The following is a 25,801-nucleotide window of genomic DNA, read 5'->3' as shown; positions in this document are numbered from 1 at the left end:
GCCAGAGCTGGTCTCAGCGCCGCCCCTGCAGACCCCCCAGCCTGCAACCAGGGCAGAACTCAGAACTCGTCCCCCCTGGAGTCTGAGCGCGGATCAAGGCGGATCAACGCACCCAGTGGAAAGATGAAGGAGACCCAATTTAGGAACACTCAAAGCAATGGGAACCGTAGAGGTGTCATGATGGGGAGTTTGGGGGGCCTAGTGATTGATGGTTATCATTCTTAAGGGATGGTGATCACGTGCAAAGCGTGCGAAGCATGCAAAGCCCCTCGCCCAAGTGGCTTTGTCCCTCTCCAGGTGGGAGGTGGCGCTGGAGGTGGGACGCCGGAGTCCATCTCTCGCCCGCAGCGCCACATGCCCGCAGCGCGCCCTCCGGGTGGGTCAGGACCGCACCCGCTGCGCTCCGGCCTGATCCCTGGCGGCGCGCATCTAGGACTTGGGCGGGGACAGGGCGGGCGGGGACCGCGGCTCCTCCCTCCTCGGCCCCGGGGCTCCCCTACTCTTAACCCGCGCGCGGGGGCGCCCGGGCTACTGGGCTCCGCAGAGCAAGCCAGCGGTCAGCGCAGAGCCGGAGCCGCGCGCGTCCAGTCCCGAGGCCGACGCCAGCACGCCGGCATGGCCCCCGCAGCGGCGTCGGGGGCCAGCACCCTGCCCAGCGGCTTCGCGGTCTTCACCAGTTTCCCGGACCTGCTCTTCATCTTCGAGTTTGTGAGTGGCTGGCGCGTTGGCGCCGGTGCCGGGGGAAGGGGCGGGATGGGTGGTGGCGGCCGGGTCCGCAAGCGGTACAGAGGTCCCCGGAGCATCGGGGGAGCCGGGCAGGAGTGAGGAAAGCCTCTCTCCTCCCACCCCCACCCCGGTCGTTTGGCCCCCTCTAGACAAGAGCTATGGGCGTAAGCAGTCTCCAGGACCGAGGTGGAAACGCCAAATTCGAAACATGGGTCAAATGTTGGAGGCAGGCCTGGGTCCACTTGCGGTGCGCTGGTTTCAAAGCCGCGCTCCCAGCTCGCTTCACAGGAGACGCGCAGAGTAGGCCCTTGTTGGAGAGCAACGTCCTTGTACAAGTGTCCAGCTTCTCCCAGGGTTAGGATTTCGTTTATAAAAAAAATAAGTAAAAAGAAACCTGAGTACGTATCGCCAACCGACGCTTGGGTTGGTGTTCTGGAAGGAGCTGAATCTGAATTATTCTCTTCTGGCCTTTGAAAGTTTCTGGCGAGTGAAGGTACTTGCCACAACTTTGATCTGGAAATAATAGAACAGGCCATCGTTTGCTGGCCACGGTCATTTTGCCCTGTGCTGCGGGTGGGCGTAATGGAGAGGGGCTGGCCTGAGCGGCTCTGCGCTTGGCTGACCTTGAACGGCAGGAAACCCACGGGTCCCTACTGGAGCTGGAGCCGGAGCTGGAGCCGCGCTGTCTCCGCCGCCGCCACCGCTGGTGGCCCAAGAGCGCTTCCCACGCCAGGCTCCTAGTAAGGGGATAACTGTAGGGACGCTTCAGACCGCCCTCGGCCAAACTCGCCCTTGGCCAAAACTCAGCAGGAGCCACAGACCCTTACCTGGGAGGGGGCTGGTGTAGTTACTCTGTGGGTGTGCTGCATGGCGGCCACCCAGACTCCTTCCCTCCACCCCACTGCCCAAAGTGGCTGCCTGGAGGGTTGGTTGGAAAAGAAATTGTCCAAACCTAACTGTTTGAAAACGGGATCTTGGCTTCTTATTGTCTGATGGGAGGCGGGAGGGTGTGAACAGCAAAGGGAACAGGTTCTACTCTCCGTGGAGGGATTGGTGGAAAGGGCTAAGGGGGCTGAGGTGGCCTGAGGATACCCTATTACTGAAGTTTTGTGAGTTGAGTTGATCCCAAACAGGGATGATTTCAAATCCTGGAGCTAGCCAGAATCAAGGAAGTGACATCTAGAAGAAACCCTTGACACCACTAATCTAATCCAGAAAACCCTGGACACCACTAAGGCCAGCCCCATTTTTTGTGGGTAGGGACACCCAGGTCCAGAGGGGAGGGGCTTGCATTCACTAGAACATTCTTTTCCTACATGGCTTGTCTGGGCCATGCGGCAGTTAGCCGGTGCTTGCCCAAGGCTGGATTTCTGAAAGAGCATATAGACCCTCTGACTTGAGAGTCAGTCATGGGTGGTTCCTTCAGAGGCATTTACAAAGGCGGAGTTTCATAACCAAAAGAGATGATGGCTAATGGTGAGGTGTGGTGGGACAAGAGAGATTTTTAACCAACAGAAGGTCTTCCTAGTGTCTTTTAAATTGCCCTTATGAGTGGCTTATTCTACCTTTGTAGCTGTTTGAGGAGCATTAAAACAAGAATCAGGAGAGTGTGTTACTTGAGCTCCAGGCAGAAGACTGTGGTCTTCTCCTCTTGCCCTGACAAGAATGGGCTCAAGGGCAACAGGTGGGTTGCAGGTGGCAGTGGTTGCGGGGGCAGGGCTTTCCAGAAGGGACAATCTCCCAGTACCCTCTGCCTCCTCTTGGTATCACAGTTTAGGGGAAGGAGGGCCCCTGAGGGTAGGAACAGCCCAGCCAAGCAGAGCCATCTGCTGGGTGGGGATGGGAGGATACCACCCCCATATCCCAGTAAGTGAAAGTGGAAGGTTGGGTGTGCGAAATCTCAGAACCATGGATTAGTGGAAAATTACCCCTCCTAGGGCAGTTTTGTGACCTGAGATGGTAGGAGCTTCTATAAGAAATCATTCTCTCTTGATAAGAAATCAACCTCTCAGCTGTGTTAGAAGTGATTTTTTTTTTTTTTCTCCTTAATGGCACCTGGGTGGCCCAGTGCCTGACTCTTGGTTTCGGCTCAGGTCATGATCTCTATGTCCTGGGATTAAGCCCCGCCCTCACCCTCATTGGGCTCTGTGCTCAGCAGGGAATCAGCTTGAGATTCTTTCTCTCTCTCCATCTCCCTCTAACACTCCCCCTGCTCATCCTCTGGCACGTGCACTCTCTCTCTCTCTCTCTGAAATGAATAAATAAATCTTAAAAAAAAAAAAAAAAGAGCACCTGTGTGGCTCAGTGGGGCTCCTGGGTGGCTCAGTGGGTTAAAGCCTCTGCCTTCGGCTCAGGTCGTAATCCCAGGGTCCTGGGATGGAGCCCCACATCGGGCTCTCTGCTCAGCGAGGAGCCTGCTTCCCTTCCTCTCTCTCTGCCTGCCTCCTTGCCTACCTGTGATCTCTGTCTGTCAAATAAATAAATAAAATATTTTAAAATAAATAAATAAATAAAAATTTTTAAAAAGGAGTGATTTTTTTTTTCTCCTTAATCTCAGCCCTGCTTCCCCACCTCCTTTCCTTCCTCCCAACTTTCCAGGAGACCATAGGTGCCCCAGTGTGTCTCTGAATCTCTTTCTTCCTCTCCAGGGTGGGGATTTGCCCATGGGTGCCTGAGAGAGCAGAAAAGAAAGCAGACACTGGCCCTTTAAATTTTCCTTTGCCTGCGTTGTGACATTGTAGAGAGGAAGCTGTATGTGTCTACATGTGTGAAAAGAGTAGTGAGTTAAAGGACTCTGGGAGGTTTTTTTTGTTTGTTTGTTTTGTTTTATTTTGTTTTAAATTACGGACTATTGGGCTGCCTGGGTGGCTCAGTGGGTTAAAGCCTCTCCTTTCGGCTCGGGTCATGATCCCAGGGTCCTGGGATCAAGCCCCGCATCAGGTTTTCTCTGCTCAGCGGGGAGCACAGCTTCCCCCCCACCCCCCGGCCTGCCTCTCTGCCTACTTGTGATATTTGTCTGTCAAATAAATAAATAAAATCTTTTAATTACAGACTATTGCAACTCAACAACAAAAAGACACTCAACCCAGTTAGAAAACGTACAACAAACTTGAATAAGCATTTCTCCAGAGGAGCTGTAGAAATGTCCCATAAGCACATGGGAAGAGGTTCAGCATCATTCATCATAAGGAACATGGAATAAAAACCACAGTGGGGTAGTTTCACCTGTAATTATGGTGATTATTATAAAAAAAAAAATACCAAGTTTTGGTCAGGGTGAAATTAGAACCCTCATACACTGCTGGTGTTCTGCTTCTGGAAAACAGTTTGGTGGTTTCTGAAAAAAGGAATTACCATATGACCCAGTAATTCCATGGCTAGGTTTTTAACCAAGATAATTAAAAGCAGGGACCTGAATGAGTACACGTACTTGCGTGCTCCTAGCGGCACTGTTCACAATAACCGGCAGGTGGAAGCGGCCCCAGTTCAGTGGGTGGATAGACAGACTGTGATCTGTCCATACAGCGGGATATTCTGTAGTCACAGAAAGGAATGAAGGAAGTTCTGGTATGTACTGCAAAGTTGATAAACTCTGAAAACATTATGCCAAGTACAGGAAGCCAGCCACCAGAGGTCATGAATTATATGATTCCATTTATGTAAAACATCCAGAATAGGTAAATCCATAGAGACCGAACCCAAACCGGTGGTTGTTCACGGACTGAGATGAGAGGGAGAACAGGGGAACAACTGCTTCATGGGAACGGGGCTTCCTTTTGGGGTGGCAAAAATGTTTTGGAGTTAGAGGTGGTGAATGTGTTAAACACCATTAAACAGGTCAATTTAAGATGGTTTGTTTTATGTTATGGAGACTTCTCTTAAGTGTTTTAAAGAATAAAAATCAAGAAATACTTCATATTATAGAAAAGGCACCCACATGATTATCACTATGCTTTGTCAAATCTTAGTATTTGGCCTGACTGACTTTCAGTATTCGGGAAATAAAGCTTTTCAGATGGCATCTAAACCCACCGGCTCTTCCACGATCGTCTTCTCTTCCCTCCATTCTCGGGACAATCCCTGGGCTGTATGTGGTGTTCATGACTCCCAAGCAGAGCTGATTTAAACCTAGACTGCCTGCCTCACTCGGGGTGGACTGTGCGTGGCATTGTTTTATATGTTGTCACTTCATGAAAATAGTAACATCCCGCGGGTTGATGCTGTTTACCTGTGCTTCTCTTAATGGACACGTTGGCTGATTTCAGTTTGTTGCGTTCTTCTAGCATCGCCAAGAACATTCTTGAATGTGCCCTGTTAGTTCAATGTGGGGACGTTCTTCCCAGAACACCCAGGGAGGATGTGACTTCCTGGTTCATAGGGAATTCACTTCTTCCTTTTCCCAGCTGTTACCCCATCGGGGTGCAAAAAGATGTTTCCAACGGACATATTCCAGAAGTCGTGTTACGTGGAAGCTGATGGCGCATAATTAAGCTCAGGCCCCTTCTAAGATCCTGCCTTACATTGTATTCTTTAAATAAAGAAGGTTCCCAAAGTGTATACGTTTCAAGCAAAACCTGGACCTTTCCAGCTACCCGCAGCAGTGTGTGAAAGTCCTCATTGTCCCTCATCCTTGCCATACGTGATTGCATTAGAATTTGCAATTTTCTGCTAACCCAATGAGTGTGAAATGCTTGGTATGTTTTAAATCTGTAGTCCATTGAGCTGATTACTCACAGTTGATACTCCCATGCCTGACCTCCCAGTAGCCTGGGAGTCACAGATGCCAGTGTCCAAGGCCAACAGGGTGGAGTTCCCCTCCCCTGCCAAGGCCAGGAAACTGCCCACAGGGGCAGGGAAGAGTGGTGGCTCAGGGGAAGAGTCGGGGGGGATTGTCTGGCAACTTCACCCTGGCCCAGCACCCCTATGCCAGACCTCTGAAAGCTGCAGGGCCGTGGCAAGAAGTGGAAGGCCGAGCCAATCAGATGGTGTGAGCCACACAGGCCACATTCCTGTTGAAGGCAGTGCGGTCACAGGGGCACCCCAAATGGCCAGGCTTGTAGTGGAATGTCCTCTCTCCCAAAAACTCAAGCCGGGGCTTTGCTTCTGGCCTGTCCCCCTGTCCCTGCCCAACTTCTCCTTTGGGGGACCACAGTCTCTGCTTCCCCTTCCTCCTCTTCCCTTCTAAGCCAGGGGCTCTGTGACATTGGCCCCCCATTCACAGAACAAGATGTTAACATAGGAAGCTTTTTGTCTCAGCCCTGGCCAGGGCCAGAGGAAACTTCTCTCACAAAGTGCCAGGGACTGATGATCGATCATCCCCCCACCCCCGCCCCGTCCCACCTTCAGAACTTGTGAAGGAAATGCCTGAAAATGGGTTACGGAAACCGTTAGCTCCCTCCTCTGCAGCCTGGCAAGGAGGAAAAGCCACTGACAGAATGGCTGGGAGTAAAGAGAGACCCGGGGAAAGCATAGAAGGGGGTGGGGTGAGAGCCAAGACTCCTTAGGGGGCACTTTTCGCTGTGAAAGTGGAGTGGGGGTTCTGCCTGGAGTGGGCTTGCAGTTCCGATTCTCCGGGAACTGGACACGGTAGTTACTCCCAGGACACTGTTTCTCTGACCCCAAATGACTGGGGACTTTTATTATTTGAGAGTGACCGGGCGAGTCCTGAGACCTGCCCTAGATTTTCCCCGCCGGGGGGACAGCCACCCTACAGAGCCATATTGGGGGGGCGGGGGAGAAGTAGGGAATGATACAGCAGTTTTCTGGTGGGTGGTCCGCCCTCTGGTTACACTGAGAAGACAGCATGGGGACTCATAGGAACCTCATTTTTCCGAGCTGGGAGGAGACTGAGGCAGGGAGGTGGGAGGTGTAGTTTGCCCCAGTCACTCAGTCTCCAGGGTGCCACTTCCTGGAATGGCAGCAAGTCATGTCCCTGTTTCTGCCTTCACCCAAACACCCACAATGAACTTTTGCCCGCTGCACCTTCTCTCCCCGACTGGGGAGTTCCCAGCCCCTGGGTCTGCTTGTCAAAAACACACCCAGAGGGATGTGAGCCCCTAGGTCAAGCCTGGGCCCAAGAATCTGCATTTGCTGAGCCGTTGACTCATCGAGGTTTGGAGTGGCCACTGGTAGACCAGCCCACCGCCTCAATGTTTCCACCGGGGGCAAGGTGGTAGAGACAGTTCTCAGTGAGAGGACGGGGGAGGGAATCAGATGCCCTAAAGGTTCTCCTGGGTTCAAAGCAGGCACCCCCTGTGCTCCTGGGGAAATTGCCCTGCTGCCTGCAGCCAGGGACCTCTTCCGTAGTCGGCAGGGAGTGGGGGTTGGCCCTGCTGGCCAGTGGCTGAGCTTGGCCTTCACTGGCTGTGCCCACTGACTCCTGACCCTGATTCTTTGTGTTGCGCTTGGGGCCCCTCTCTGTAGCTGTTTCGAAGCGGGTAAGGACTCTGCCTAGCCCTTCTCCTTTCCTCCTCTCTAAAGGGAGGGGAAGAGTGATACGTAGAGGTCTCTCAGGGGTTTGTTCTTGGAGCTGAGAAATGACTTTTCTGGTTTTTCGAGAACCAGAGAGGACTGCTTTGATCTGAGTCAGTGACTTGGAGCTGTTCTCTGGAAACTGCTGAGTGTGATGATGGGGCTTAGCTCCTGCACGGTCACCCGTATGTCATCACAGGCTACATGGAAAAAGTTGCTTTTAAGCTTCCCATAGGTCACTCCCTGGCTTGACACAGATGGGCTAATACCTCAGGGGAATGAGGCATCCTCTCTGTCAGAGGGCCGAGTTCAGGAGAGAGGAGGAGGATCCCAGAGGTCACTACCGGGGAGGGGGAACGCTCACGCTCAGGTCATGCAGTTTGGGTCAGGGCCAGAGGCTGACTGTTTGCACCTACGCCTGCCACGCCCCGCAGAGGATGGGGGAGGGCGCCATGCGGACAGCCTAGGCCAAGTTCTGCATAGGCTTTGGAACGGCGTGGCTGGGCTCAGGGATTAGGCCCATTCTCAGGAAAAGGCCCATTCTCGGGGTGGGGACTAGGCAACTTGGGCCCTACCTTGAGGTGAGATGGGGCGGGCCGGCCGGCCTGGACAGGGCTAGGGGCTGAGTCCACATGGATTCATGGTTAAGCCCTGGCCTCCAGCCCCCATACAAGCCCGTCTGGGGCTTCCTTTTGGACTCTCAAATATCAGTCCCTGGACATAGTGTTTTGAATCAAAGGCCCCCAGGGGCAGACACTAAGATCCTCCACCCCAGATGTTCTCTTCTGGGGCTGATGGAGGCGAGGACGGTGAGTGAGTGGCATGCCTTCTTCCAGAAGCTCTAATGTCATGGGCAAGTGCAGGCTCACTCCCCACAGGCTTAGATGGTTTCTGGGGGTCTGGGGCAGGTTCCTGGTACTCTCTGCCTCATCGCACCCCAACCTGCCTTCTACATTCTAGTGGAAAGTTCTAGCTCCTGGTTAGCTCCTGCGGGGCCCCCAGCAGCATCGTTATTTCCCAGGGTAATGGATTGGCATTCATTTTTTGCCATGCTCAGCTCCAGACTCTTCTACCACTCCCACCTCATTAACAGCTAATGTTCTGCCCACACTGGAGCAAAACAACTCCCTAAGGCCACAGAAAAACATGTAGGAATGAAAAGAAAAGCCTTGTCACCAGCCATCACACATGGATATGCGCGGCAGCGGGAAGAGGCATGGCCAGTCCCAGCTGCCCTGAAATTTCACACCGGAGCCCCATAGCCCCGGATTCCTGGTAGAACTGCAGTTGGGCTGAGAAGGGAGGGGGCAGGAAGAGGAGGAGGGGGGAGAGGGCAAGAGGAGTACCCTCCTCCCCACCAAAACTCCTGGATCCAAGTTTGAAGAAGGCCCTCAGAAACCCAAGGGTGCAGGCTCTAAATGAGGGGACAGTCCAGGAACCAAGCCAACAGGAAAGGAAAGAAAGTGAAGCTGGGATCCTTACACCTGTTAGGAGGGGTAGAGGGGCAGGGTGAAGCTCATGACAAGTGTCCTGCCGATGGACCCAGGGATGAGAACTGCAGGCCTGTGCCTTACAGAAGAGGGAGTGCCGTCCTTCAGTGTTCTGATCTTTTGCTTGTTTTCTGGTGTTAAACACAAAACCTTGGTATTCTCTTCCTCTGAAAGAATAGAGCCTATTGAACAAGCAGAGGGGTGGGGGAAGGGAAGTCCGCTCCGGAAGCCACCTCCCTTGCAGTTCTCTCCAGACCCAGGGCGGCTGGGAGCCCGGTGAAGGTTAAGGGACTAGTCTCCTGTTATTCCACGTTGCTGTCCTCAAGGCTATTGCCAAAGTGACCCTAGACAGGGAGAGACTTTGCGGTGAACCTTTTGTGAGCTGCCTTGGGTAACTGCCTCACGCACGGGGGAGCTGACTCAGGCTCCCCAGCCAGCCTGCGGGAGCTGGTCCTCAGCGGCTGTGGGGATATGAGCAGGCGACTGTGCCTCGGTTTCTGCATCAGTAAAATGGGGCTAAAACACCTGCCACAAGGATTGCTGTGAGGAATACATGAATGAGTGTCTTATGCAGAAAGCTCATAACGACACAATGCACATAGTTATGGTTCAATAGCTCTTAAGTACACCTGTTATTAATTTATTAATGACTCACACACCTGCTCTGAGATCAACGGCCAGTCCCTGCGAAAAGGGGGCGACAGCAGGATGGGGGCCGGAAGACGCATCCTGATCCGCCTTTGGCCTTAGATGCCCTTCTCCGGCAGGCTGGGGGCAAGTGAGATTTGGGAGTGGGTGGGGCTGTTGAGGGCACACTTGACTTGTCTCTGAGATTGTCAAGTACACACAGACGCCGCCCTCTGTAGGGCCTTCCCAGGGCCTCCTCTGTTGCAGGCTATCCCGGCCAGCCTGCTGGGGTGGCCAGGGGGAAGGGAGGCTGTGGCACTCCTGTCCTGCCTTCTGCCTCGGGACCAGGGGATGCCTTAAACCTCTCTCACGCACCACCCTGCCAGCTCGGTGCCAGGATGGATGGGGAGCGCTTTGTGAATTCTCAGTGCCTTGCAAACGGCTGCACCTGCCCAAGGGGAAGGGACCAATCGCCAGTGGGCCTGGGATTACGCCTGACGAAAATGATTGGTCTTCAGTGTCAGTGTATCGCCATCTGGGAGAGCATGGGTTCAGTGAGAGGGCGGCCTCTTGCACAAACGAGTACCCCCACCTCTCCCAGCTTCCATCCTGCCCTGTGGCTGGTGATAAGCCAAACATGGTTATAGAGCGGGACCTGACGGGAAGGGTCCCACCTCACTTTTGTGTCTTAGGACTCTTTCCAGAACCAGCCCATAGTCCTCCACTGGTTTCCATTGGAGGCGTTCCTTTAGTGCAGGTGGCATGGTGGGACTAAGCCCTCTATCCTTCGGGCCCAGATTTCCTCAGCACCTCCACCGGGAAGCCCACCCTGAGAACACCCCTTTCCTGGCACTTGGCACCTGTACAGCAGGCCCTTGCTTGGCTCTGTCTCCTGCCCGGACCCAAAGACTGTCTGTTTTCCCAGCACAGACCATGCCGTCTGAAACATTTGTCTTAGCATGCATTGGTAGAACGGGGGCTAACTTCTCATCTCCCTCCTGGTTAATATGAATCAATAGAGGAGTCCCTGACTCCAAGGGCAGATGGAAGATGAAGCTGAGAGTCACCAGCAACTCCCAAGAAAGTACCCCCAGGACCCTGGAAGGAAGCCCTCAGCCCTATATGGGCAGTTCCTTCTCACGGCAGAGGGTACACACCTGTTTTGTCTGTTTGCTCACCACCTTATTATCCTCTTGGTGACTCCCATTAGTACCTCTTGTTTTTCAGGCACTGCGGCCACGCCCATCGGGTCTAGCATTTCCCCGGATTTGCCCTCTTTACAAGTGGCTTACTGGTATTCTTCCCGGAGCCTCCAGGTTTCTGTTTATCCTGCCGGGTAAAGCCCGTGGGTATAGGTGTGGTCAGGAAACTTTTCCATCCAGATGAGGACATGCTGGTCTGAAAGCCCTTAGCTCTGTGGACCTGAAAGAACTTTTCATTCATTCAGGAATGGGTGACCATCCTCTGCACCGGGAAGGAGTGATCGGTGTCCCGAGCTTAAAGCCGAGGTCTAGTGCGTATCGTGGAAGAGATTTCCCTGGGACTTGAGGGAAGTGGGATCAAGGGACTGGAAAGGACCCTCCTCTCAGTCCATACTCACCCTGTTAATGTCCACTGTGGACCTGAACTCAGTCCCTATCCCTTTGAATCTCAAGTTTCTATCTCCCTCTTTACAACCAGACTCAAGACTGCCTGAGTCCTGGTCTTAACCTCCAGAAAAAGGGATACTACCTAAGCCTGCCTTGGGAGGGATAATGGCATAATGGAAGGATGAATTTGTTGATGAAAGGTTGGGGAGGACGGAGCAACTTGCATAAGTAAACTGAGTCAGGTGGCCTCAACACCACTCTTGGTGTTTGTCTTAAGAGTGGCCTTGCGGTCAGACTCTCCACACACGAAGAATATTCTGACCCCTCCCCCCACCAGACACCTCCCTAGGGGGTTTATGCAAATTGCTGGGCTTTGCCCTGTCCTGAGCAGAGGTGGTTAGTGGGTCGCCCTCCCCAGGGCCCTGATACTTTTACCAGCGGCTGACTCTGCCCTTGGTGGAGCCTGGCAGCAGGGCTGGAAGGGAGAGAGGGACTCCATATGTCTGCCCCAGTGGGTGTACCTGCCTCAGTGCTGGCCGTGGTTAAGGGCACTGTCAGCATCTGCTAAATGCACGGATAACAGAATCAGTGAGGGAGGGGGTGAGTAAGGAAGCAAGTGAAGGAAGCCTCACCTTTGACTTGCGGGGTGCTGAGCTCCTCCACACCAGGGATGTGGGGCTCACACAAGAGCCAGGGACCTTGACAGAAGCCCCACATGGCTACTTCCTGCCATCACTACCCCTCAGAACAGGAAGAGTCCCCAGCCTCTGTCTCAGACCTGAAGAGAAGAGCCAGGGGATGTTTGGAGAAGGCTTCCACGTTTGGGGGTCTGGTCTCGGGCTTTCCCTCTGAGCTTGCTCTGCGGTTTCTCCTACCACCCAGTGCTTACATCTTCCTGACTTCAGCTTGCTGCATTTCCCTCCTCCGTGATAGCATGTCCATAACCAGCCTCTACACACACACCCACATGCTCGCTCGGGCACATGTGCACTCACGCACGTGCACGTGCGCGCACACACATACACACACTAGTCCAGTCAGTATAGACATTTTCCTCAACACAAATTGAGGTTACTGCTCCTGGCGGCCTCCTGAGAGCACCGGAGGGCTCAAAGCTCACAGCAGCCGGGACCTGGCTCATCTGGGGTTGCCATCTCCCCTCTTCCTTCCTAGGGAGATGATCAATGGCCCCTTACCCAAGTGGCAGGATGGTGTAGTATTGGGTCACTGTCTACGTTCTGTAACCAGTTTCCTTTGCTTCTCGAGAGTTCAGATTACAGACTCCTGTTCACATGTGCCTTCAGGAAACCCACACCATGCCCTCGGAGCCACTGGGAATTCTGGTGCTGGATTCCAAGGCGCCAAGCCCTGCATGGGAAATCCTCTTTAGTTCACACCTTGACTGGTGACTGGGATAGGATCTGCCTGTGAAGACCCTAACAGAGTAAAATGGAGTCCCAGGAAAATATCCAGAGAATCCAAGCGATTCTCCTGCATTGTCCTCAGTTATCCCAGCCACGCAGGAAAGACATTGGGCGATTATGGACGCAGAGATCTTTCAGCCCGGCACAAGCTGTGGAAACACCATACGAATCTTAAGAATGTGCTAGAGGATTCCTTTTCCCCCTTTTGCAACCAAGGCTCATTGTTTGAAGACAGGCTCTCTCCTTTTTTAACGTCCTTTGTGTTTCCTTCCACAGAAGCAGACACATTTTTCTCAACTTTTGATTTCTGGGAGATCATTTGTTTTTCTCCTTTTTGATGTTTTTGAAATTATTTTTAAATTCTAGGCCCCAGTATGGTTTGGAGTGGATATCTGTGCGTGTGGAGATCCCAGACCTGCTGGTATTTACTTTCACACATTTACAGATGAGGCTTCACCCCATCCTATGACAGCTGAGACAGCGAACACTCAGGCGCTCACTTTGTATCAGGCACTCCGCAGACATAACCCCATTTCACCCCCATCCCCATGGGGTGGGCACTGTTGTTATTGCTGTTTCACAAATAGGGAACAGAGAGGTTAAGTAATGTACCAGGAACAACCAGCCACCCAGCTAGAAAGTGGCAGAGCTGAGACTAAAACCTGGTACTTTAGGCTCCAAAGTCTATACCCTTCCCCATGCTAGCCTGCCTCCGGTGGATTAATTCAGAAAGAAAAATTGAGAACCTTCTCTAAGTTTACATGAGAGCTCCCCCAATGACTATCCCCTGAGAATTTTTTTTTTTTTTTTTTTTTTACAAAAATCATTTGAGTGGGCAGGCGCAAATATAAACTCTTTGAAGTCTTTGGAATTTTTTGGTCTGGTTTTGCATATTACCCCTGGTTCTTAGGAATCTCAACTTTGCTTGGCATCCCAAACCAGCCTGAATTAAAGATGGGTGGTTTTCAGTCCCAAAACACCAGGCGTAGGGGCCTTCGATCACCAGCTTATTCCCATTCACAGACATGGAGGCTACATCCCAGCATCAGGAGGACAGCCAAGGACGAGCTAAGCTCACGTTCAAGGCAAGGCAGGGATAGAAGCTTGAGGAGGGGAGAAGAGAGGGAGCTTTGCACGGAGAGCTCAGTCAGGACCTGGAGAGTTTGCCTCAGCAGGCATCGCTGGACCGCCAAGCAGGGCATCAGAGACAGGAGCCAGTTCTTACTCTGTTTGACAGGAATTACCAGGACATAATCCAAGGGCTTGTGTTATGGAAACGTGTTCTAAGGCTTTTGGCGAAGAGCCTGGGATGTCTGTTCCACGTGCTAGTCTAACATTCCTTCTCTCCACTTGAGTCGGATCGCAGACGTTGGTGTTCCAGACAATTCTAGCATAGGGTAAGGGCTGCAAGCTACAGTGTCAGCCCAGACCCACCACTCTTTTCCAGCTTGGGGTTCTGGGCCCCACAGAGAGAGCTCAGTACAGATGATTCTCAGGCCATGCAACTTAGCGACTGTTTCCAGCAACCACCCTAGCCAGCTGTACCATGTCTGTTATGGAGGACAGTGACCTGGTGTAGGCAGAGGGCAGTGGGAAGTTGCGGCCTGTTGACAGAGATGAAGGGCAAGTGGAGTCGTGCCTCCACTTGGATGACTAACGTTTCCAAATGATTGCCTCGGGGCACTTGCTGTGGGGGATGGGGAGGTGGGGGTTCCTGGGAACTGCTTGGAGTTTTCTTCACAAAGGGAAATGCTTGAACCTTCACCTACCCCCTTCTCTTGACAAATGTTTGGCCAGTGGGGTCCTGAGGTCAGGATGGGGTGGACTGCTCCCTGCCCAGGATGCCCTATCTCCACAGGTGTGGGTGCTGTGCTCCTCTCTGTTTGCTCTCTGCACACTTAGTAGGTGGAGTGGGACAGGCACTGGCTTTGTCCCATGATTCACACTGAACCCCAGTTTTCCGTGGAGCGGGGCCTTAAAGGCCTTCATGCTGACCCAGAGATCAGTTCTGTCCCAAGTGTCCTCCCCGTTAAGCCCCATCTTCAGCCACCCCTCCCCCTCACGGCATGCCTCACGCCCAGCTCCCAGGCCTTCTGAAGCCCTCACTGTGTCTTCAGCATCTTCTGGACTTTGCCTGTATGTTATATTATATTATATTATATTATATTACATTACATTACATTACATTGTAATATCATCATGTACTCCTTCCTCTCCCTGGAAAGCCACTCCTTGACCTTTCAGCCCGGTAAACCAGTTAGTCCAACTCTCCCTTCAAGACTTGATTGGGGCCCCGCCCCGGTCCAGGCTGCTTTGTCCCCTCAGGGCTGGTTATCATCCTGCCTTGTAAACGGCTGTGTCTGCATCTGTCCCTAAGGGCTGTGGGCCCCGCAGGTGAACGCCGCCTTATCCCGGTCAGGGGTGGTGCTGGGCACAGCACCAGAGGCCTCACTCTCACACCCAGAGCGTCAGCCAGTGCGCGCCAGCCTGCAATGTGGCGCGAACTGCCATTTGCCGATGAGGAGGCCGAGGCCCAAGAGCCTGACTCCCGCGACAGCCTGGTCCAGCGGCTTGCGGGGAGAGCCCCGCCCCTCTCTGTCAGGGTTCCCGAGCCACTACTGGTGGCACAGACTCTGCGTGGTGGCTGGGCCCCGGGAGCCCGCCTGCTGGGGAGGAGCGGGAGCCTTCGCGCGTGCGCAGCTGGTACAGCTGTGGCGGCTTCCGACCCGCGTCGGGCGTCGGCCCCAGGCTTCTCACAACCGCGGTGCCTGTTTCCAGGGCGCTGCTCACAGACCTCTAGCTGAGAGTAGATGCCGTGGTTGAGCTGTCTTTTGTCACTTACCCCTCCTGTCCTCGGGGTTCTGTCTCCATCTCAGCACCCCCTCCCAGGCGGTCCTACCCTGAGGACCCACTGGGCAAGGCCATGGGGGTAGAGGACAGGCCTCTGCCAGTCTTTTGGGAGCAAACCCCCCCGGGGTTTTAATCATTTCATTTGTGCTGAGGACATGGCCTTCCCATGATGAGTAACTTAAAATACATTCCATTCCAGGGAGAGACTGGGCTGGTGGCATGCTTCCTTCAGGAACGTTCCTGGGAACCCGTCGCTCTCACATCTATTCACAGCTTGGAGGCTCCAAAAAAAAAAAAAAAAAAATGTCCAGAGGCACATTCACTCAGTGTCCCCTAGATGACGGGGGTCAGAATGGGCCAGTGGGGTGTGCTGTGATGGTAGAGATATTTTGTGAAAGTCCCCTTGAGAGAGAATTTCTCACTTTGAAAGGCATTATGCTAAAGGAAAGAAGCCAGTCATAAAAGCCCATCTTTTGTCATATGATTCAACTCAATGTGAAAGTTCGAATAGGGAAATGTTATAGAGACAGGAAGTAGGAGGATTAGCAGTCACTTAGGGATGGGAGGGAGGGAAGCAAGCGATAGCTAAAGGTACAGGGTTTCTTTTGAGGTGATGAAAAGGTCCTAAAGTTGGTCTGGAGATGATGATGGCACATATCTGTAAATAATCTCTCATCGTTGAATTTTACAATTTAAATAGGCGAGTTGTCTCGTACATGAATTATATCTCATTAAAGCTGCGTGCGAGAGAGGGAGAATTGCTTCCCACCATCTTACTATGAAACTTGCCGCTCTAAACCAACCGTGCAAAGAAATAAAAAGCATAATTATTAAAAGGACCTTTGCAAGGTCATACACCCAAAGGCAGGATAGGGTCCTGAGATCTGCCAGGGGGCAGGGGGCTGGGACTGAGCCCAGGGTGGGCTTCGCTTCTATGGACAAGTATTCTTACCATGGGCTCCAAGAGTCAGAGAGAGAGAGAGAATTCATTTTCCAGGGAGCTAGAACACAGCGTCATCAGACTGGTAAAAACACACACCCAAGGCAGGACAAGTGCCCGGATAAACCTTAACGCTCCCCTCTACACTGGTACCAGAAGTTCAGCATCAGAACTGGGGCCACATCAAGCTAGCACATGCTCTGGACTCTATGGCAGGCACTCTGGGCCATGGCTTCACTCTGACTCTGCTTTCTTTTTCCTGCCTTTGATTCCTGGCCAAGCCACAGAGGGAGAAAACTAGCAGTTGGAGAGAAAGTCACAGGAGTCTGTATGGCATCCTGAGAGCCATCTTCCCAGATTTTGCCATTGACTGGTAGCATCAGTGCGTTAACTTACCCCGTATGGTTTTTAATTAATTTTATCCAAAATAACTATATCACTATCTTAAAAATAAAAACATCATCATTGCTCAGTTCATCTTTGCCAGCCCATTCCAGGAGCCCCTGCTGTAAGGGAGCTCCAGACCCCTGGCTCAACCCTGAGCCCCTCTTGCCTTAGAAAAACCAAAGAGTGAAAAAGAGAATTGTTTTTCGTAGTGTGGCATTCAGCGTTCATCAATGCCATGTCCCCTGGCTGCCTGCAAGCACCTCTGGCCCACAGTGTCCCTCACAGGATTCTCTAACACAGGACTCTCCGTCCACCCTCAACCCATAAGTCATTCCCGTTTACCCATACCCATCTGACATGAGCCCCTGAAGGCTGGTTAACTAACTCATACAGGTAGACAGGTGTCCCACACCAGGGAGTATGCCATGAACAAGAGGGACCTCACCCCCTCCATCACGTGGTCAGGGATAGTACCATTTTGTAACTAACCAAGGACACCGATTTTGTGCTGGGAACTGACAAGGAGAAGGAAAGGCAGGGCTCCCTGAGAGCATATGAGGGAACATGAGGTCAGTCCTCCTTGGACAGTCTTCTGGCGCCCAGTAAAGGACGCTCTGGAGAGGAACATCCCCAAGTCCCTTTCTTCTGCCCTCCATATAGGCATGCCTGTTCTCCCGCTTCTCCAGGCTACGCTTGGCCAAGTTCTCAGCCACCAGCACGTTCACATCCCTTTGCCAGGGCCCGTTACGGAAAAGGCGAAGTCATCTCTGTGATCTTTAGAGACAGCTATGGATGAAAGGCACACACACACAGATCATATGCTACGATGGTCTAAGGGTTTTTATTGAAGTGTTTGCTCCAATGATAGCAAGTTGTAAAATGCGTCCCACTACCTCTGCTGATGCCTTCCCAGACCCTCAGATTCAACAGTAGAGGAAGTGTTCTGGTCAGAGATGCCCAGATATGAGTCATCAGGCCCAGCTTTGTTTTGATAACCCCAGTTTCTTCATGGCTCTGGTTTTTCTACTCAAATGTGTTTCCATCCTGATGCTTCTCAGCTGAGAGGCTCAGGGAACACCTGTGAAGATGGGGGGCCCCTGCCCAGCATGTGGACAGCAGATACAGGAGAGGGGGCCCAGCTACCACTTGAGTTCACTCCATGGGGACGTAAGGCTGGGAGGGCATCCTGTCCTCAGCCCCCAGATGCTCTGAAGGACCTTGGAGACCTTTGGCCACAGAACCCTCTCCACCTGTGTCCCAGCCTTTCTGAGCACAGTTCTTACCTGGGTGGGGGACCGTGGAGAAGGCTGAACTGTCTTCCTGGGGGATGAAGAGGGACAGGGGAAGAGAAGACAATCCCAGCTTTGGTGTGTGTGCTTTTGTCCTCGGGGAGCCAGGACTATGGCCTCAGGGACATGGTATGACTCCTGTGCTGTCCTGTGCTCCTATTTGAAAACATGGGGCTCCCTGAGGCTTCAGACACCAACAGGGAAATGCTTCTCTCACACCAGTCCTAGGCCACCCAAGGAGGCGGGCTGACCTCTCTACTCCAGCCCGGACCTCACTAGTCAGAGCACTTCCTGGACTTAGGGATTTAAGGGTGAAATTAAAATATATACATATTCTTATGACATAGTGTGGTTGATTATTTTGCCAAGTAAAGACCAAAAAAATCTGCTAGTCACTAACTTTTCATAAAAGGAAAGATATTTTAATGTCAAAATATTAGGATTTAATCTAGGATAAAACCTCAGAATAATGATAATACTGGAGAAGATAAGTCCTTTCTTGGGATGACAGATTACTTAGTGTCCACGTGCCTCAGTTTCCCCATCTGACAAACGGACCTCGTCTGTAGGGTTGTTGAGAGAATTAACTGAGTTAATATTTGCAAAGTGCTTAGGATGGTGCCTGGCATGTAAGTGTGTGATATACGTTTTTGTTAAATAAAAAATCAAAATTGCATTTAAAATGTGAAAAAGGCAAGCAAGGAGGGATTGGACTGAGACCTACAATGCAAGCAGAAAGAGTGGTTTTGGGGGAGGAAAATGCCCACCGCCATTCTCTGCCTCCTTCCTGTTTTTCTGCCCCCAATGCCCCAGCATGACTGTAGGTCTGGCCCATCATGGGTGCGGGCTCCCCCGCTCTGATGCTCACCCCTGCCCTCCCTCCCTCCGCAGGTCTTTGGGGGCCTGGTGTGGATCCTGGTCGCCTCATCCCTGGTGCCCATCCCCCTGATCCAGGGCTGGGTGATGTTTGTGTCTGTGTTCTGCTTCCTGGCCACCACAACCCTCCTTGTCCTGTACATAATTGGTGCCCACGGCGGGGAGACTTCCTGGGTCACACTGGTGAGTCACAGCCCGGAATGTTTGAGGTGGGCGGGTATTGGACCCTCTCCACTGGCAGGCTGGCTTTTCCAGGTCTGGGGGAGGCTGTCCCATTGATGACTCCTAGCCCCGTTTCCAGGCTAAGCTGGCCAGGCCTTCAGCTCTGACCTCTCCCCAGCAGCCCAGGGCTCCCCACAGCAAGGAGGTCAGGAGAAGGTGAAAGCAAAGGTCAATTGTCGCTGTCTGATTCCCGTTGGGCCTGCTCGGCTTTCTCCTGTATGACTGCCTTTTTCATGGACAACCAGCAGCCCAGCCCCCCTCCCCATCCACCTGCACCTGCCAGTTGCCTACTGGCATCTCCCAACATCCAGGAGAGCTGGTTTCCATCTTAGGAAGGGGCAGGGACCTGGCGGCTGGCCTTAACTGCCCAGTGGGAGGCCAGGCTTCCTGGCCAGTGCCCAGTGATGAACTTCTAAAGCAGGGTCCCCAGAGAAGGATTTGGAGGTGGCAGAGGCATGGCCTGTGGTCTTAATTCTGCCTGAATTCTGCCTTCAGGCCCTTGAAGCAGGTAAAACTTACACATGGGACACCTGCCTTTTATCTATGGCAGAAGAGGGCAGGGCTATTTGGCAAGCCCTCTACTCTCAAAAGGCCTCCTACTTAGAATTTCTTTCTCTTTTTTTTAAGTTTTTTTTTTTAAAGATTTTATTTATTAGAGAGAGCACAAGCAGGGGGAGTGGCAGAGGGAAAGGCAGAGGGAGAGGGAGAAGCAGACTCCCCATTGAGCAGGGAGCCCAACCCAGGGCTCAATCCCAGGACCCCAGAGATCGAGACCTGAGCCTAAGGCAGACACTTAACCAAATGAGCCACCCAGGCACCCCCTACTTAGACTTTCAAAATTACCTCCAAATTACAGCTGCTTAAAACCCTATTCTAGTCCTTTTTTGCTTTTAAACAAACCTGGAGTTTGACTACCCAAGAAAAATGGAACACTAACAAGACAAAACCATAGTGGAAATGGCCTGGGCCCCTCTCCCCCTGCCCTGGTCGCTGAGGCCACATCTGAACTGGGACTGTGACCACCTGGGGGCTAGATCCCAGGCTGCCTGCCCCTCCTGACCCCCAGCTCTTCTTCGATCCCTCGTCAAGGGAAAGCAGCATGCCTTCTCCCCTGAAGTCCTGACTGTGGCCCCCCCACCATGAGCTAGAACCCGCTGGGCAGTGCTGGTTACCCACGCTCTGTGAGGAGGGGCCGGGGTGAGGTGACAGGTGGACAGGGCAGGGAGCGGGTCAGGAAGGCCCTTCTTTCCCAAAGGAAGCAGCAGAAGATGAAGGCAGGACCTGAGCCATGCCAGGAAAGCAAGGGGTGGGGGTAGACAGACCTGGCTAAGACCACAGCTGCCCCCCCCACCCCTCACGGCTCTCTCTGACCCTGTAGGATGCAGCCTACCACTGTGTCGCTGCCCTGTTTTACCTCAGCGCCTCCGTCCTGGAAGCTCTGGCCACCATCGGGATGCAGGAGGGCTACACCTACAAACAGTACCACGAGAACATCTCTGCTGTGGTGAGTCCCCCGGGCAACTTGCCCCTGGGCCCAGCTCCCCCTGCCCAATGACAGAGGGTCAGCAGAACCCTGTTATGGACCCTCCCTCTCTTTCTGCTTCACAGACTCCTGAAGAAACAAAGCCCTGGAGGAGGGAGCTGATGTGCCCCAGCCTCCCTTGGTCCTCTGGTCTGCGCCTGGGTGGGCTTTGCAAAAGGGAAACGACCGCGAGTGTCAGGCACTATCTGAACTCTCCATGAAGGATCTTGTTTAACGCTCCCCATAGCACTAGGATGTAGGCGCTCTTATTATACCCATTTCACAGATGCGGAAGCAGGATGCTGAGGACGTGGATAGCTTGCTCCAAGAGGGTCAGGAGTTGCTGGTGTCCAGAGCTGGTGTTCTGTCACCCCTCCTCTTAGCACCTGTTTGGAACAGTGAATCTGGCCACGTGGGTGCCCCCAGCTCTCCCTGAGTGGTCTTCCCTTCAAGCACACAGTCAGGCCAGGGAAGCACTGAGGCCACAGATGTCAAATCAAGTGGCCAGGGTCTCACCAAGCCGCTGGGCTTGTACAAAAGCTTTTCTGGGTCCAGCATGTCCAGACCTGTGGGTGTTTGCTTCTGCGGTTAGGCCATTCAGTTCTTCGTGACTATGCTTCCTGCCCAGCGGCTCTGAGAACCTGCTGGATCAGGAAGGGCTGGAGCTCATGCCCCCGCCATTTCCTTGAGCGGGTACCTCAACGTGCTCATCTGTGAAATGAGCACGCAATTCCTGTCCGACTCCCTCAGAACCACAAAGATGTTAAATCCCTCTCTCCAAACCCTCACAGTGAGCAATGGGGGCCTCCGGGAGCTTGAGCTTCCTTCACGCCGTCAGCATAACAAATGGGGGTGCCCACTGTGTGTGGCCAAGGTGCATGGCGCATGGGGGCCTCTGGACTCTGAAGGAAGTGTTCTCCAACTTTGGGCCCAGACCCACTGGCGCACTTTGAGGGCATAACCCGGATTCCCTTTTTAATGGAATGAATCAGACAGAGAGTAGAAGATTTTGATTCCTAAGACCTCTTCCAGGCTGCATGTGAGGGCTCCCACCAAGATGTGAACTCGAAATAGCGGATGTATCTCTAGCCCCTTAAAAAATATGAAAGAGGTTCAGGAACTAGCACTCTTCAGGTCTCTAAAGGTCGACCTGTGAGTTCTACAAATCCTGAGGTCAAATGTGATGATCAGTCACAAGATCCCAGCTCCAGGAGACAAAACAGGGCTGTCCCCACTTTTTGGAAAGAGTAGAGCAGAGGCTGAGAGAAAATGCACAGGGAGGGGCATGGTTGGGCTCTTGGAAAGGGTTTGGGGGGGGTGTTCTTCCTGCTCCCAGAGGGAGGGGTCTGGAGGAAAGTTCCCAAAAGCCTTGCCTACAGGTCCCTATGGGCCCATCCCCCACCCCAAAGACACACATTCCCCTTAAGTCCCCAGCCTACTCCCCAGTTCCATAAATATGGCCGCTTCTGGTCCCTGGCATCCCCTCAAATGTCCCACAATGTGGGAATGGCTCCCAATTTGTCTCAGCTCCCAAGATGGCTGGTTTCTAAACCGGAACATGGCCGGGCCTCACCTTGGTTCTTCTCCCTTCCCTCGGGAGGCTGGTAATCCCGCCTCCTCTGTCATCCTTCCAATGACTCTCTTGGGAGCCACCTCAACCCATCCCAAGCCCAGAAGCCTTCTCTCCGAACAGACATCAGCAGCTCGGTGTTAGACAACCACTTCCGTAAAATTATTGCAGGTGACAGTCATGAAATGCAGGTGGAATGCGGTCAGCAGGGAACAAGACAGTTAAGGTGAATGACTGCTCAGCCTGGGGGACAGATCTCTAGTTGAGAACCACTGTCATCTCCTGTACTCCAACTTTTCTCTTTTTCTCCTTACCAAAATGCAACATACATCCAGAGAAAGGAGTGGGTTGCCAGTGTACAGATGGGTGAAATTCCATGAAGTGAATTCCTCTGTGCAACAAGCATCCAAATTGAGACATAGAACATAATAAATGGGGGCGCCTGAGTGGCTCAGTCGGTTAAGCTCAGTCGGTTAAGTCGGTCTGCCTTCTGCTCAGGCCGTGATCTCAGGGTCCTGGGATCGAGCCCCACATGAGGCTCCCTGCTCAGCGGGGAGTTTGCTTCTCCCTCTCTCTCTCTCTCTGACCCTCCTCCCCACATGTTCATTCTCTTTCTCTCCCTACCTCCTCTCTCTTAAAAAAAAAAAAAAAAGAACATAATAAATGGCTCCCAGAGTCCCTCTGTCCTGCCGCTATCACTGTGCACCCAAACGAAGGACACCGGTCTCCTGATTTCTAGCTGCCTAGTTCAGTTGTGCCTGCTTTTGAACTTGGAAATGGAGTCATGCACTGTGCACTCTTTTATGTCTGGCTTCTTCCTATCAGCCTTAGGTTCGTGAGCCCCATCCACATTTTTGGGTGGAGATGTAGAGTGTTTATTCTCACTGCTGTCTAGCATTCCGCTGATGACTACACCAACATCTACTTATCCATGCCGCAATTGATCATGTCCCCCCATTTATGTTAGATGAATGAGATGTACATGGGCAAGCCCGGGGCCAGAATCCAGAATGAAAACACTGCCTGCAGGCCGATGCCCTGGTCTTGTAGAACCCTGGTTCGATGTAAAGTCACGTCTCTCTATTGGAAATGTCAGCTGTATCTGCTTGCAGGAACGACCCTGCCCAACCACAGCGTGCCTTTCCTACATCCAGGGGGTACAAGCCCAGGAATGGGGAGGTAGCTCAAGACCTTCTCCCACACATTCCTGGCTTTTGGAAGCATCTGGCCTGCCTTTCCCCTGTTACTTAGCTGGGGCTGCCTCAAAGGCCATGCTTCTCTCTCTCTCTCTCTCTCTCTCTCTCTCTCCCCTTCAGAGAGTCTATGCTAGAGGGATCTCTGGGATTGGTGGGAATTGAGAGGGCAGCTGGAAATTTCTGCAGAAATCTGGAATAACAGCCATTTAGGGAGAGGGGTTTCTGAAGGCCAAAGTATATGCTACATGCATGCATGTCCCCGGCTCTCAGGGTCCCCAGGGTGCCATTGCTTGACCTCACTTGGAAAATAAGTGTCTGTTTCCTGCTACTGTGGGGGACATCTGAAGGGGGTTCCTGCCAAGCATTCTCATTGGGTCTGGAATTCCCCAGACAATAAAGTGCTCCCATCTGACAGGGAGAGGTGCTTTGGGGGCTGGGGGTGCTGCTCAGTCAAATGCTCGGTCACGTAGAACTGCTCCTTTTAGATGCTGTTTCCGGATGAGTTCTCTTAAATCTGTTATTAAGTAACTCAGCTTAGTCATTGCCTCTGGCCAATGAGGGTGCAGGGTTCACCCATGTGTGGAGGCAGGGAGAGAGCCGGCATGAGGACTGCTGGTGTTTATGGGCATTTCCGAGAGCCACGGAACCGTAGCTGCCCTAATGTCGTGCGCGGGTTGGCAACTCTTGACCCCACACCCAAGGTCACAAATCCAGGTGCAGATATTTGACTTGGGGGCTGGCAAGCCTTCAGAGAGGCCAGCCACCCAGAGCTGGTTATAGGAATAGACGGTGCCCGTGTGAACACAAGGCTAGGCCTTGACAGGGACAAAGGGACCATTTGCCCCATTTCCAGGGCCTTTGTTCCCATCTTCAAAACCCTGACTGGATCTTTCCAACAGCTTTCTCATTAAGCCCCTCCTCCTTTTTGCCAAAGCCCCAATCCCTTCTCCCCATCCCAGTCCCTCATTTCCTGCGAGCCTGACACCCTTGCCCATGCTTATGAAATTAAGATCCCTAGAAGAAAATTCTGGTGGGTGTCTGAGGATGACCAGACAACATCGAGCCCTTAACCAGAGCCAGCAAACCCGTGTGTTCATATTCTCTTAGCCAAGGCCAGCGGAATCACCACTGGAAGACTCTGCCCTTACTGGTGCGGGGGAGGATGTTTTCCATGGAGAGTGGGTATCATTTGAGGGGTCTCTGAGGGCCTCCATTTCTAGCTGGGTCACACCAGCACGATGACTTGTGTGATGACAGATACTTGACCTTGCAAGTCCTGTGGACCGGTGGGTCACCTGGAGCTCTGTGCTGAGTGCGTTCTGGGGCCACATCTGGGCTCAGCAGGAAAGGATGTCTGCGGGAGTGATGGGCGGCCCGCACCCTTTTGGGCCATCGTCCCGGAGCGCCGTGCCAGTGGTCAGCTCCGTAGGGACAGCCCACGCGCTGCCCTCTCCCTGTGCACCCCCATTAATCGTTGTTTCTCTTGGTTCCAGGTGTTTTCATACGTGGTCACTCTCCTGTATGTGGTCCATGCCGTGTTTTCTCTCATCAGATGGAAGTCTTCTTAAAGCCGCAGAACTTGTGCTGAAAACTCAGACGGTGTTCACTGACCAGCCCGCCTTCCAGTGTAACATTTTAGAATGCAGAAATACTCCCAAGGGCGGGAAAAAGAAACCAAACAAAAAGCAACGCTCTGTCTCTTGTGGGTGTTACGTTGACTCTCTCCTATACCTTCATGTCAGGGTTGGGGGGCTTGGGCATTTAACCTCCAGTGACTGAGCTATCTTTCTAGAGCTGTTTTCTGTTTGTGAAAGGGGGCCGCGGGGGTGGGAAATGGGGACCGTGACCACAAAACCAAGATGCCCTGCTAAGCCCTGGACCGGATCTTGAGAACTGTCTGCTGGAATTTTCTACGAGCTCTTTTGAGGACCCACCCTGGGGCCCATTTCCAAGTCCTCACGGAAAGCCTGCCTGTCCTGGGGGGTAGAGCTCACCCAGCAAGTGTCTGCAGATGTCCACGGTGGAAGATGATAAAACTCTGGAAAACGTCATGCAGTGCCTTTATGCTCAGTACCTTTGTGGGGTCTTTGGGGGTTTGTTTTTAATTTCCCAGTTATCAGGGACTCCGTCATTTCCATTGTCTTTCCAAGGAATCCTTGGGCTTTCACGGAATCTCGAGAGGCAACATCAAATGGCAGTTCAGAGGACAGCTGTGTACACCCTGCCAGAGAGCCCGTCACTGGGTATCCGCACCCCACCCCCCCCAGCAACCATGCTTGTCTGATGGCTCTGTCCTCTCTGGAAACACATCAAGTACCAGCCCCAGGGGACCCCTTCTTTCTGGTGGAACACAGACCCCCTACATGACAAAGGGGTCTGTGCTCCATTAGAAAGTCCTTAAGCCAGGGGACACCTGGGTGGCTCAGTCAGTTGAGCATCCCACTCTTGATCACTGCTCAGGTCTTGATCTCAGGGTCATGAGTTCAAGCCCCACACTGGGCTCAATGCTGGGTGTGGTGTCTACTTAAACCAACGACAAGTCCTTAAGCCAAAAGAAAACAGGGTGCAAAAAGTTCCTTCTCACTCCTCGTGAAGCTGATCAGAAATTCTCTGGGCAGTGTG

The 25,801-nt window shown here is 52.8% G+C and overlaps 1 protein-coding gene across 1 annotated transcript; it reads left to right on the top strand.

Moving 5' to 3' along the window:
• The first annotated feature begins 516 nt into the window (after positions 1–516).
• On the top strand, positions 517–25,230 carry MAL (mal, T cell differentiation protein). Its single transcript, XM_032843843.1, has 4 exons — positions 517–708; positions 18,685–18,852; positions 20,270–20,395; positions 24,673–25,230. Exons 1-4 carry the CDS (start codon positions 616–618, stop codon positions 24,745–24,747), a joined length of 462 nt encoding a protein of 153 aa, XP_032699734.1. The 5' UTR covers positions 517–615; the 3' UTR covers positions 24,748–25,230.
• Positions 25,231–25,801: the final 571 nt, after the last annotated feature.

This window comes from Lontra canadensis, unplaced genomic scaffold, assembly GCF_010015895.1.
Source record: "Lontra canadensis isolate GAN:19392208 unplaced genomic scaffold, GSC_riverotter_1.0 scaffold144, whole genome shotgun sequence".
NCBI lineage: Eukaryota > Metazoa > Chordata > Mammalia > Carnivora > Mustelidae > Lontra > Lontra canadensis.
The sequence above is the reverse complement of the archived record's forward strand: the minus strand, read 5'-3'. Positions and strand labels throughout refer to the sequence as shown.